At 44.9% G+C, this 14,203-nt stretch overlaps 1 protein-coding gene across 3 annotated transcripts in view; it reads left to right on the top strand.

Moving 5' to 3' along the window:
- AP3D1 (adaptor related protein complex 3 subunit delta 1) overlaps positions 1–14,203 on the top strand; it is a 73,572-nt gene that overhangs the window by 54,587 nt on the left and 4,782 nt on the right. For 2 of the 3 annotated variants that reach the window (XM_073324264.1, XM_073324266.1), the window contains 11 exons: positions 453–524; positions 2,287–2,362; positions 3,293–3,492; positions 4,181–4,254; positions 6,756–6,954; positions 7,901–7,963; positions 8,857–8,949; positions 9,447–9,596; positions 10,854–10,901; positions 11,297–11,486; positions 13,327–13,415. In XM_073324264.1, coding sequence (XP_073180365.1) covers positions 453–524; positions 2,287–2,362; positions 3,293–3,492; positions 4,181–4,254; positions 6,756–6,954; positions 7,901–7,963; positions 8,857–8,949; positions 9,447–9,596; positions 10,854–10,901; positions 11,297–11,486; positions 13,327–13,415 — 1,254 coding nt within the window. The remainder of the gene's footprint in view (positions 1–452; positions 525–2,286; positions 2,363–3,292; positions 3,493–4,180; positions 4,255–6,755; positions 6,955–7,900; positions 7,964–8,856; positions 8,950–9,446; positions 9,597–10,853; positions 10,902–11,296; positions 11,487–13,326; positions 13,416–14,203) is intronic. The other variant, XM_073324263.1, reaches the window with a different exon arrangement.

The following is a 14,203-nucleotide window of genomic DNA, read 5'->3' as shown; positions in this document are numbered from 1 at the left end:
TGCCAACTCTTAACAATTCCTGTTTGCAATGCAGCTGAGAACTGTCATGCTTATAACTCCCTGCTTCTGGCATTTTTCCAATTTGATCAAGAATTACTTTTTAGGCTGGAATAATTCCCTCTTCCCACCACAACTGCAAAACAGGGATAGAAGCAACCTAACTGACATCAAAACCTTGTTGCCTTCAGGAAATTTACATCTCTCCTAGCATAGAAGCCAAAGAATAGAGGGCAGGGATATTTGTAGGTTAGTGCTCCCTATCAGCTGTTTCCTAGTATCTGTTGCAACTACAAAACTTGAGAACTAGATAGCTTTAGACCCCAGTTATTTTCCCAGAGCCTCTTGAGAGTTGTTTGCAGTGCTACCAATATGCAGCAAGAACACACTTTGTAATGTCTGGAAATAAAGCAGAGAAAAATCTTCAAATTTATAACTACAAATACTTTTTTTAGCGCCGAGAAGTCCGGAAACAGGAACAAGCAAACAATCCATTTTATATTAAAAGCTCTCCTTCCCCGCAGAAGGTAAGTCTAGCTTGTTAAAAAATTCTCTCGCTGTCTGTGTATGTAACAGTACAAGGACGCTCGACTTTCATAGCCGCATCTTAATAGACTGTCTTGTGGATCTCTTCCCCCTTTTTGGGAGCACTCCAACCACTTCCTCTCCCCCATTTGTGATCTCTTAACAGCTTAACATCGTTGTGGCAACTGGAGCAATTGCTTCCATGGCAGAGTATCATAAGGATGATATTTAATGTAGGGTGATCTTTAATGCACAATTTTTAAATTACCATCTCCTTTTGGTCTCCAGATCTGCCCCTCCCGCCTTGGCTGGTCCCCTTTCTTGTTCCCTTCTTGTGTTTACTTGGTCCTTTCTCTCGCTTCTTCTCTCATGCTTTACTGTGGTTTGGGTCCCTTCTCCCCTGCTGTGTGCATGCTGCCCCGCCCACTTCATCCTTTACTCCCACTGCTTTGTGGGCATAATGCTCAAATGCTGTGTCTGCTTCTCTTCTGAATCACTGTTCTGTCCTGCTAGTAGCTTTGGTTCCTGAGGGCATCTCCAATCGGTTGCTTTAATATAGCACTGGCCTCTAGTCTAGAGGCAGCTGGGACTGACTCCTCCTTGTCTCCAGCTATTTATAGGTCTACTTTGTGTTGAAGAGCCTGAAAACCACTAGAATCAGCTGGCTGAAACAGTCAGCACAGTGTGACCAGCCAGTGCTCCATGGATCTCCAGTAGGCTGCAGTTTGGGAACTGCTGTAGCAGTAATTGCTGCTGTTCCTTTTAGACAGAAGTTGAGAATCATCTTAATAACTTCTTAAGTAAAGCCTAGAATTTAGAATCCAGCTCGGAAGAGCAGCCAGTAAAAGTGGAGTAAATAGCTGCAAAGAACGCAAAATAAGACAAGTCAAGTGAATCCACTGGCTTGGTGATTTGGATACGTTTTCCTTTGTAGATCAGGATAATTGATTTAATCTAAACTTCTTTCCCTCTCCCTCTCCCTCCCCCCAAAATTCCTGTGCAGGCAGTTGGACATTCTGTTGAAAGCAATGGAATGATCCAGTGAATACACTTGGCAACATGGCAGCTATGCAAATTGCCAAAAACTGAGCTTGGTGAGCGGTGGAGGTAGGGGGAGGTAGATGAGTGCACCTGGTATTGTCAGCAGCAGTGAACTCAGCAGTTAATTCATCAGACTGGCTGGCTTGAATGCACGCACAATGTGTCTGTTCTCTGGACCAAAAGCATCAAAGAAGCATTAATTAAATTGATTTGCTGCCTCTCCCTTCTTTTAGTCTCTTCTTTCTTTCCCCCACTTCTCCCGGGCTGGGGCTTTCTCCACTGCCCCGTTTCCCATGTCCTGGACCTCAGCATTTACCTTTGAGGTGGTAAGCAATAGAAACTTCCTCACGTGGTTTTTCTCAATCAGTTCAGTGCTTTTCTTGGATGGAACAAGTAATGTTAAAACAATCACATTTCATATGCACCTATTGCTACTTGATTAGCACCAATGAGCCAAATAGTTTTTCAGGAGGTCTTATTTAATCTGCCCTTTGAAATGTTCACAGGTTAAACTGTTATTTATGTTTACTATTTCTATATGATGGAGACATTTTCAAATGTTGAAGACACTCAAAATGTAATACATCAGAATTGATTTCTTGTTTGGTTGAACATCAGCATATGCTGATGTACCTAATCAAGCTTTGAAATGAGAGACAATAGCTCAGTATGCTCTCCTGTTGTAGAGTCTATACTAATGTGTCGAATCTTCCATTTTCCCAGCAATACCAAGACACCCCAGGTGTGGAGCATATACCTGTGGTCCAGATAGACCTTTCTGTTCCCTTAAAAGTTCCAGGTGAGCACATTGACCAAACCAATTTCAAATTGGAGATGAAGAATTTAATAGTTCAGCAACAAAAGAATAGTAACTTCCTCTCCATTTTAGAGGATAGGGAACAACTTTAGTCTTGCATGTCAAGTTCCCACATTGGCTGTCACTTCTGAGTGTGCTGGAAGCTACAGCTATTAAACTAAGAACCATAGTTTCCACTGTCCTGTGCAATGTAAGGCAAGTCTTCCTTAAAGTGTTAAGTTCAGACAAATAATAAAATAACCCTACTGTTAGGTGTAATACAGAGGCTGACTGCATAATATGAGAACAAACCAATATTCTGTCAGGAAACATTCATCTTCAGAATGTCCACGCTCTGCAATTTAATATCTGAGACAAAAGGCTGTGACCAGAGCTGATGGATTGGAGATAAAGTGAATTTGAGCTGTAGGCCGCTTCTGAATGGCTGGCGGATATAGAACTGAAAAACTATGGCGGAAGTGCAGCATATGGTAGAGAATTTCTAAATACTCAGCAGCCTTGCGCAAGTGACTTCTTTCATACCAGGTTTACAGCCTTAATGTTCGCCTAGGATTCAGCAAAGCGTTTCCCAAGGATATGAAAAATGCTGTCAAATGTTCAGATTGAGAGTAGTCTCAAGGCCAGATTCTTCCTTCAGTGATCTGTCTAACTCACAATAAAGTCAGCAACAGTTGTGGATGAGAATGGGAGCAGAATTTTGTCCACTGGCTTGCGAAGGGGTGTGAAGTTGGTTGGAGGAGGCTTTTATTGAAGGGACTGTGGACAGCTGGGAGGTGAAAGGGTAGTGTGGGGCTTTGATCCTTTGGGATTCCAAGTCAGGGGGCAAAACAAATGTTACCTCCTAACTTTCTAATGCGACGGTCAACCTGTAAGCAACTCTCACCTGAGAGCAACTTGTGTCCATGTGTTCAGGAATGCCCATGTCTGACCAGTATGTGAAACTGGAGGAGGAGAGGAGGCATAAACAGAAGCTAGAGAAAGACAAGAAAAAGAAAAAACAGAAAAAAGAGAAGAAAGGCAAACATCGCCGCCATAACTCCCTGCACACAGAGAGCGACGAGGACATTGCCCCAGCCCAGCACGTGGACATCATCACGGAGGAGATGCCAGAGGTCAGTTGCCTATTCAATCGTCTGAGCTGTGGGACTTGTTTGCATCCCACCAAGGCATATGTTAAGGTTCCCCATTTCCCTAATGTCAGCCTCACTGCGTCATTGTGACGTGTGGGTCCTGACTTCTTTGTAAAGCTGGTTGAATAGCAACATATGCTGCTTCCCCAGGGAAACCTTTACCTGCCTGTTAAAGGGATGGGAAATCTATTGGTGCACATAGCCAAAGGCTGCAGTTGACCCAACAGAAAAACGAATGACTGATATTAAACCCACAGTATATGTCTCCTGTAGAAATAATGCTGCCCACGTAGCCTTTTCATTTATTGTGCCTCACTGCTTCACTCTGAGTTTAACTGTCATCCCAGTCAGCAGGCTTTCTGCTAATATAGTTAATTGTACCTGCTTGTGCCTGTAATCTGTGTTCCAATCAAAGCCAGATTCATCGGTAACTGAAATACTGGGGTTTATGAAAAATAGTCCTACTTCAAATTCATCTGATAAATGCCTGAATGCTGGATTAAATTGTACAATTTGTGACTCCTCATGTCTAACTGTGTAAGGAGGCCTGTGTCACTTGTATCAATCCAGTGAGATTGAATTTGGGATGAGACTGTTCTAGTTTTGGAATTGTGCTCTGCTTGTGTCTTCAGTGGACAGTCAGTTTTTCTTTCCCTCCTCACCCAACTAGAATGCGTTGCCCAGTGATGAGGATGACAAAGATCCCAATGATCCATATAAGGCACTTGATATTGATCTGGATAAGTAAGTACAAAACTGTGATATGTGGGTTTTCTTGCCTGTTAGCCTGGTTACATGAGGGTCTTGGAGGTCAGTGCAGGCCTACAAAGGTTACGGTGATTAAAGCTCCTACCGTAGGGTCTAGGTTCTGCTTGCACTAAATGCGAAAGCCAATGTGGCAAAGCCCATCAGTCTTCACCCACCCCGGCCTAATCTGTGCACATCGGAAAACCACCACACATACAAATAACTTGTTTCTTCTGGGATTTCAGAGACCAGGTGCAAGGAATGTAGTGAATCAGCTCTGCTATTAGTAGTAGTTAAGAGCATGGCTGGATTCCTGTTTGGGTGCTGGGAGGAATGGGAAATGGGGAGAGTCACGCTTATAACTATTACACATGTACTAAGCAGTTGCTCTTCCTTTGTGTGTCTTCCCAGTAGTTCTTCAAAATGCTTTATTGGAGAGCAGGTCAGCTGATGGGGCTGGCAACTCCTTCCACCAGCCAATCTATCCCAGCCCATTGAGTAGGGAGCAGTAGAATGCTGGGATCCTCATGTGCCCTGCTGGAAATCTTAAACCCCCAAAGGGCATTTAATAGCTACCATCGGAGGCCAATTATAAAATGTTGCCTGTGGCCGTTTTTCTGCTGTTCTGGAGAATCACGATATTGGATTCATTGTAGTTGCTAGTTTAGGACCCACTGATGCCTCCTGCAGAACGTTGACGGCTGTTCTGTTCAGAGCCTGCTCTACGTTTCCCTTTGGGACAGTAAAAAAAAATGGGGGAGAACAGACTTCTTAAGGAACTCATCTGTTTCTTCATGAAGTAGTCTTCTTTCTGTTTGACTCCAAGAGGAATAAGTAGGAAATGAATTCCTAACAGGAAAGATCCTGGTTGCATGCAAAGGCTAAACAGACCAGTATGGAAAACACTAAGCCGAGCCGTTTCTAATGGAGTGTTCCGGGAGGTGTCATTGGGCCTTGTCACCATTTCTATTCATGGTCTTCCCATTTACACACAGTCATTGTGCTCTTCTGTCATGTTTTTTCATATCTCTGTCCTCTCTCTCTTTCTCCCTCTGCTTGCACTGCTATGTCTGTACCACTCACACACACACAGTCTGATTTCAGGGAAGCCTACCAGGTAAGCATATCTCACAAAGTTGATGGTCTTTGAAAGGCTGGTTGATATCAGTGAGCAATGTGAACCTCTCTAGGATCATGGATGTATTAGAACCATTGCCCACAAAATATGAATGAGACTCCCCCAGGAGGTCAGACTAGATGATCATAATGGTCCCTTCTGACCTTAATATCTGTGAATCCTTACTGGCTTTCTTTGAGCCATGACCTCTGTCACTGTACAACTACACATGAAAGTGTTTTAAGACTGAGATCTGTTGACTGCTTGGTCAGACATGATCCTGTTGCTTTACAGTGTCTGTGTTTTGAAGTAAAGTTAGATCAAGTCCAGTCCTTCGTCCAGAATCTTCCTGACCTTGTGCTTGCTGCTCAACAAACATGCGAATCAACATGGAACAAAAACACAAATCTGAATGCAACAGTCCATGTAGAGGCGATGTATGTGGGGGTCAGGTTCCTGCCCAGATATGCTGCTTGGCTTGTACTTAGCATGCTCAGTAACACTGCAGAAGCCGGCTGCCCTCACCCTGCCTCCCCACTATCAGCAGGCCCTGGTCGTCTGTGGACACTCTCTCTCTCAACTGTCTCACCTTAGTATGACAGTACCAGGGAAGCTGATATTATATTTGTCTCTGGGCATAGAATATAAAACCAAGCTATTCAGCTCAATTCTGTTGCGATATGGGTGTTCCAGTTTAGAGTGCAAAGTCATTTTAATTTTAATGCTGGGGCTTGTGATTCACAGCACAACCTTCCAAAATGAAATTGCTTCTAAGTAATGCTAAGAGAACTCCATTTGCAATCATAGCGATCCTGTACAGAGGTTCAAATACAAGAAACATTGAGTCCTTGTCCTGGGGATTTGTTTGAGTCAGGCTATTACTTCATAAGATACAATTCATTGCTTGGCTTGTCACATTTCTATTGCAAATGTTTCTTCCTATTTTACATCTTCACTGGTTCCTCAAGGATAATTTCATAGGTTTGCAACATAATGAATGCTCTGTGTGTGTGTGTGTGTTTTCAGTTCTTCAGTAAGCATTATTTAATCTGCAAGTGCGTCACTGTCTTTTAAGGGTATTTAAGTGCCCAGGGCTGACAGCTCACAGTAGCCAGCAAAATATTTTAATCTAACTTTTGATGCCTGGAGGCACCGTCTGTGTGGTTGCATAAATGAGCCTTTATTGGGATTCTGAAGTATGGGTCAGTTGGGATTTTTTTTTTTGGTAGGTGATCTTAGGAGAATTCTGCATGATCTTTTTTGAGGTGGAGTGGGCGTGAGGGGAGGGGAGGAGAAATTTGTCTGGGAATCTAGTAAGTGCTCTGTGCAACAGGTAAACTGCCGGCCTTCACTGGAAGGTAACTAATCATCTTTTTTTAAGACCCTTAGCGGATAGTGAGAAGCTGCCTGTGCAGAGACACAGAAATGCTGAGAATCTGAAATCGCCAGACACAGAAGCTCCCTTAGTAGGAAAAAAGAGCAAGAAACCCAAAAAGAAGGAAAAGAAACACAAAGAAAAAGAAAGAGAGAAAGAAAAGAAGAAAGAGAGAGAAAAAAAGGTGGCTGAAGAAAGCAAAAAGGTAATCATCTAAGAAATGTCCTGTGTTTCAAACGTGCTGCTGTAAACCATATACTGCCAGGTATTTTCCATGTCAGTGGTCAGTTGTGACTGGTACTAGGACACACACAGCTGATTATTTTTACTTTGTTTCACTTCCTTGGATTTCTACAGTAATAAAAGCCATACCTGCCTAGGTGCCCCTGCCACAAGTTACAAGTACAAAAATAAAGTAAAGAGCTACTTGACAGCCTGCAAAACTCTCCCCCTGGCAGAACTCACCTAACTCCTCCCCAACACAGATCTAATGAAGATATGTCAATACAGTGAGCTGCTTTAGCAGGGAAATCACCACTTGAACCCCATTTTTATATTTAGAAAATTAAGTGAATTTCCTGCTGGCAAAAGTTGACACCAGTTGTTGGCTGCTGCTCTGAAGACTCAAATATTCTCTGCACAGACCAGTTTTGGTGAGAACAGCAGTGGCACGAGTTTCCCCAGACATGGCAGCCAGTGTCCCTGGTCTGACCTAGAGAGACCACTTGTGGGGATAAGAGGGTACTCCAGCCTGCAGACTGACTTGTTCTGAGCCTCTCTGCTGAGACTGCGTACAAAAGTGCTATTTAAAGCTAATTGTGCTGATGGCTTTATGAAGTGGAAACACATCTTCTAGAAGCTGGATTTGACCAACTGATTTCATGGGGGCCATCAAATGATAGATTTGTGGTTACTTCCAACCAGGGCCAGGTTTGAAGTGTGAGCTAGAGGTGAAATGGGTCGTGAGCTCACTTTTCAAGGCCCCAGAGCCGTCTGTTCTACCCATTTCTACACCTATTGCAGCATCTTCCATTTCAAGCGACTTGCTCTGTGGCTGTACATGAAAGCAATACAATGCAAATGTTAAAACGTAAATCCACAGACTAATGTTAATGCAGTGGTAAAGGTTTGTTTGCTTTGGTGTGTGTCAGGGGGAAGACTTGGATTTCTGGCTCTCCACTGCTCCACCACCCTCCTCCATTACACAGACACAGGTAGGTCTCTTAGTAGGCCCCTCAAAAAAGCTTTTCCTTGCGGTTGAAAGTACAGTTGCAAGCTCTGAAATGAACTCCAGTGTTAGTGCAAAGAGGGAAGGGAGATGAGGGCTCCAGCTCCTTCTGATGGTCCTACCAGGATCCCTTTGCTATAAGGTAGTGGAAGTTAGTCCCTTCCAATTCACAATTGCTCTGTGGGGTGAGACTTCAAGCCCAACTACAGAGGGAGATCTGTGGGTTTGAAAAGCACCTGTAAATGCATGGAAATAAAGGGGTATGCTGAGTCAGCTACTTACATTATGTACAGCATGTCACTAATCCCTCCAGACTAATTTAATGAGCTGAGAGAGTCTGGAAACGTGCAGGTCAAGGAAACCTGGGTTTGTAAGGTGGGTTCCATCCTCACTGCATCCCATTCTTTAGGGATATTGCAGTGTTCGTGGCATGTCTAGGTCCCCCAGAGCTTAGCAGTAACAAGACAAAACAGGGAGAGGGGTTACCAATCCTAGGCCGTAAAGAGTTTGCCATTAGATTACTGGCCAAAGCCTTGCTTTGCAGTGTGGAATCAGAGCTAGCAATAGTAACGGCTTCAGACATAGGCAAGGTTTTAAAAAAGGAACCTACTGTTACACTTTCAACTGACATCTTTAAGGAGGGAGAGGAATGGGGATTTTTAGCAGGCTTGTTTCTAGGATGAGACCTTGTGTGTCCTGTCCTGGAGCAGCTGCCTTGTCCCAAGTCCTAAACCCCTGAAACAAACATGTTAGCAGATCTTTAATAACAACAGCTCTAAGATAGTACAGCAGTAATTGATCCATTCTACCCAGGACTTAATTGTTTGCGTTATCTGCATTCAGTTAGTGTCATAGCCCTTCTGATTGCTTCCTGTCCAGACTGAGCCTGAAGGGAGCCCTGTCCTAGGTGAACCTGAGGAGAATGAAGACGCAAAGAAGGAAGAGCAAGAAGAGGACGATGATGAAGGAAAGGTGAGTGGTTAAAGAATTGACACCAGCAGTCTTGATCTCAACGTAAGTACTACCAGACTGGATCAAACCACTGCTCCATCTGGTCCAGTATCCTGCTAGCAACAGTGACCAGTACAACTGCTTCACAGAACGGTGCGAGAAGCTTTGCGGTAGGCAGTGGTAGGATAACCTGTCCCAAAGGATCTCTGAACCCCCAATAGTAAGTGGCTGGGTTATGCCTCGTAGCAAAGGGGCAATTAACTGACCATGTTCAACACTGAGCTTCCACCCATGGCCACATGTTCCAGTTTCAGAGTCAGACCTCTGCTTGTCCCGCGCTGCCTTGGGCTTGAAGCATTTGCAGCTAGGAGGCAGGTAGCAGTGGCACACTGGAAACCCAGAACAGAGGATTATTCCTGAGGTGTAGAGCAGGAGCCTAGAGTTGAGGTGTTAGTACTAGGGAAACAATGGTAGTTTTTAAGAGCATGTTGCTGACGCTTGTTTCCGTTGCATGGTAGAAATCCTCCAGGCATAGGAAGAAAAAGCACAAGAAGGAGAAGGAGGAGAAATCCAAGGACAAAAAGAAATCCAAGAAGAAGCATCATCCCAGTGAGGAGGAACCAGCAGAGTCAGTACAGAATGGAACACTAGATGATGAACCACTACCGGTGAGGAGTTGTGCAGCTCTGGCTTTAGGGTCGCGAGGGAGGTGTGTTTGCTACATTATACCAGAGCTGCACTTGTACCTATTTCCCCAGCATCTTATCTTTCCCCATGTCTTATAGACCCTCCCATAGGCAATCAGATGACCTTGTGGCAACTACAGAATTCCCTTCTATGGATAATTAGAGGGTTTAATGTATTTTTAGCTGTCTCTTCCTGCAAAGTGAGGAGGAGCCATCATGTGACCAGCCAGCTGTCCACAGACTGTAGCTTGGGAACCACGCCCTGGCGCTGTTCTAGCCGAACATCCTTTCCTCCTCAGAGTTAGAGGATGTTTCAACTAAGCAAATGTTTCCCATTTGCTGCTTGGAAAACTCACTTCACATTGGAAATAGAGAGAGAAACTATGCCTGAAAACCTTGGTGTTCAGGACTGCTCAGAGGCATGTGGAAATGAAGCGGCAATTTCTAGGGCTGGTTGCCAACAATGTCTGCATTAAGCACTCTCTTTCTGAGGGGCTTTTGCTGAGCTGGTTGTGTTTATCAGTGAGCCCATCGTAGGTGGCTTCCCTTGGGGCGTGTCTCCTATTTCAACTACTATTTCTGCCTCTTCCAACATGATTAATATGAGCTCTTGATTTGCTTTACCTCTCGGGGTAGGACTACACTTACAGCACCGTATAGTGTATGGACAGTGCACACTCAGCACGGGTATAAATAAGTGTAGATGGTGAGGCAGTGCGTAGGTGAGAAGAATACATACACACCAGATCCCTGTGTACCCTTCGTGGCTCTCCAATGCCTCTCATGTCTACACTGCTATTTTTAGTGTCCCACTGCCAGCAAGGAAAGGCTCCAGCAGCTCACTTCTTCTGGAGCCTTTCTCTCCTGCCTCCCCCACCAGGTGCCTTTCACTGTGGCGTTCAGCTGTACATACCCTGCATGCCACTGCAAGCCCAGACAAGGCCTCAGGCTTGATTTAAGCTTATTCCCTTGTGCAAGGGAAATCAGTGAATTATTTTCTTCATATTAGGAGCCCCTTAAATGTAAACAGGTTTCTGTGCTGCCTGCAATAGTTGACTGCTGTTGACACTCGAACTTGAACTTAGATATTCTCGTACTCTGGCAGAGCTATTACAGTTAAGTGCAAGCAAATGCCCCTCTGTTCAGAATTATGCCTGGGAGGGAGGTCTGCTTGCTTTGTAGAGTTGAGTTCTCTTTCATACACATGGCTCTTTGTATAACTTTGTGCTTGTTTTTCAGCCTATGTCCAGTTACTGCCTTCTTGCTGAAAATTCATACATTAAAATGGTGAGTAACTCAGTTGTTAGTGTGTCTCTCTAACTTCTCTCCCGCTTACAATTTCTCAGCACTTTTGAGAGAGAGCCCTGGGACAACTTACAGATGCATCGGTTTTGCATAAGCAACATATAACTAGAGAACCATCCCAATTCCTGCAGCTAGAAACTATCAGGCAGATACGTCCATAGCAAGATCCATCCCTGTCCTTTTAGTTATCAGCACAAAAGTATGGGTAAATCCAACTGCTTGAATGTCCTGCAGTGCAGTTAAATGAAGCCTCAACACTGACCAGCGGTAGGGATGTGTGTAATCCCTAAATTGTGTTTAATCCACTGCTCTCTGGAACCTGTCAATGTGTACAGTAGGCAGCTTCTAAAGCTTCCCTGTGATTTCTTCGTTCACAGACATATGACATTCAAGGAAATCTCCAGAATGATAGTCAAGTCACTGTCTCCGTGATCTTTGAAAACAAGAGTACTAGCTTCCTGAAAAGTATGGAATTAAATGTCCTGGACTCTCTCAACGCTAAAATGCTGCGGCCAGAAGGGTCATCGGTACATGATGGGATACCTGTGCCGTTCCAGCTGCCCCCTGGTATGGCCAGTCTTCAGCTCTGTCTGTGGGTCTCAGTATGTCTAGTCCCATGCTGCCCTCTCGTGGGGAGACTAACTGAGCTACTTGCTACTTTTCAGAAAGTAGCTGGTGGTGATGCTTAGTCTGCATGCTAGGTAGACCCTCAGCTTCACTGGAGATGTGCCCACGCTCCAGTAACTGTACTTTCAGGTAATGGTAGACTGTGCTACCGAGTGGCTAATACATAGGACTGGGAATCAGGCTACCTGTGTTCTTTCCTGGCTCTGACACAGACGATGTACTGTGGATGTCATCAGGGCTGCCCACCTCAAACACTCAAAAATGACTTGGCTTAAAAATTATTATTTTTTAATAATATGGGGCTGTTTGCTTTCTGGGTGCTGAACCTTTAGGTTGCACGTTCTCAAGCTTTTCTCTGCTACCATGAAAGCTGAGGTTCTCACCTCATCACCTGAATCCAGGTCTTAAATTTACACCGAAGATTGCAGACGCGTGATAAGATCACAGGGGTTGGCTGCTCTGAGGCACTGAACTGCATTGGGCCTCAGTTTCATCCCTGGTAAATTGGGGGTTAATTCCCTCATAGGAGTATTGAGGATTAGCAAGACTACAGTGCTTTCAGATGGGTGAATGGAAAGCGCTATTGAAGGGCAAAGGAGTAATACTGTTACATACTGTTAACATGCAAGCCTATGTAGTGGATTTTTTTAACAGCTAAGCATGAGAAATAGGAACATCCCTCTCATATTTAATATTTGTAAAGTGCTTTCACTGCAGACTATTACATGTAAATAAGTATAGGACAGTAGATTCTGCTTAACTCCTCGGTTGCCATCAATAAGGTTGCTATTATCAGGCAGTTGCTAATTGGCAGAAGGCACATTTGCAAGGTAGCAGTCAGGGAAGGAAGCTGCAACTCTGGGATGTGACTTCCCTAGGTGCAGCCCTGCAAACCTGCTTGTGGGTAGGGTAGCTGCAGGCCTGGGTGCTGCAGCCCAGATGCTGGGGCTTTCTATAGGGAGCAGGGATGATGGGAGTGCATGGGGGCTGCACCGTACTTCTCCCTACATTCTCTAGTGGTCAGAGCTCAGCATGTCCCAGTGCTTCCTTCACTGTGTGCTGCCTCCCGGCAGGGTGCAGCCTGGAGAGTGCAGGGAGAGGTCCCATGCAGCTCCAGTCTGGGATGCAGTCCTGCTGTTGCCCTGCCACAGCCTCCCCTCCCAGCCTGCGTCCCCTTACCTCCTGTGTGGTTCCAGCCGCAGGCAGGTTTGCCAGGCTGCAGCCCCAGAAGGAAGCACTGAGAGGGTCTGAGCACCAGCTGCAGACAGGTTTACAGGGCTGCAGACAGGAAGGGCACATCCCAGCACTTCTTTCCCTGGCTGCAGCCTCACAAACATGCCTGCTGGTGAAGCTTTTTATTTTTAAAAGAAAGTTGCTAGTAAGTGGCATGCCATTACCAGTATCTGAATTCCATTGTAACAGTGGCAGCAGTTGCCAGTAAGTTGAATCTACTATATCGCCATTGTGAAATATTCTGCCAGGAGGGGTCATTGGACAGATATCAGCTAATGGTGGTAATCGGCTTTAGGCTGGGGTTTTCAGTGACCCAAAGGAGTTAGGTGCCCAAATCCTATTAATTTTCTGAGTTGGCTGCATAACCCCCTTCGGCTCCTTTGAAAATCCCAACCTCAGTCGGGGTTCAGAACCAGGCATTGGTTAAGCTCAGTGCCTATCTCCCGTGCTGATGCATAATACTAATGACTAAAATCTTAGCCACATAATAAAGAGACACAAGTCACTTTTTGTGTCCTCACTCCACCCTCTCCTCTTTTCACACTAGGAATCTCTAACGAAGCCCAGTTTGTGTTTACTCTTCAGAGCATTGTTATGGCTCAGAAGCTAAAAGGAACGTTGTCCTTTATAGTGAAAGTAAGTGCAGCTTTAAACTCTCTACTTCCGCCTTCCTTTAGAACTGCGTAAGGGAGCCTGACATGGACAGAAGGCACTGCTTTAGGGCTCCTCCGAAGCATCATTTCACTTCTGCTACACCAGCCCATTGTGCAACCTGAGAAGTAGTTTACCTGATGTGCAAAAAGCATCCCGAATATAAAACGGGCATGTCCTGAAGTGTCACTCCTGGCAGCGTGTAACAGTTTTCAGATTGCGTTGTCAGCTAGCGGCTTGTTGCAGGGAGACATCTGCCTGGGAAGGAGGGGAGGTCAGTCTCAATGTCACTGGCCAGCCAGCCAGCAGGAGATGCAGCCCAGGGGCTGTTCTTTCTGACTTCAGCTTTCCCTGATCAGTTCTACACTGACACTTAGGCTCCATAGCTCTAAGGGCTGGAAAAATGGCTAGTAATTGGGTGTAATGCTGAGAGCAAGAGTGGAGCTGGCTGAAGAGGTTTAAGTACCAAGCTTTGGCCTTTCAAAATATGCTGTTTCTACTCTAATGGCAACAAATAGTCACATTAGTGAAGTATTTGAACATAAAGCTACAGCCCCAAATCCAAGTAGATGGCCAACTCTGAGAGAGCCATCGTTGTCTCAATTTTCTATTTTTTATAAGCTTTGTTGCAAATCCACCCTTTTCTTAGGATGGGGAACAGGAAATGTTAGTTTGCTTCTCAGGCTGCTTCCCACATTGTGAAAGTCGATCTCAGTGAGATAGATCAAATTCAGTCTGTTCAACCTTTATTTCAACGGGACATGGAGTTTCAA

Source organism: Lepidochelys kempii, chromosome 25 (genome assembly GCF_965140265.1).
Source record: "Lepidochelys kempii isolate rLepKem1 chromosome 25, rLepKem1.hap2, whole genome shotgun sequence".
Lineage (NCBI taxonomy): Eukaryota > Metazoa > Chordata > Testudines > Cheloniidae > Lepidochelys > Lepidochelys kempii.
The sequence above is the reverse complement of the archived record's forward strand: the minus strand, read 5'-3'. Positions and strand labels throughout refer to the sequence as shown.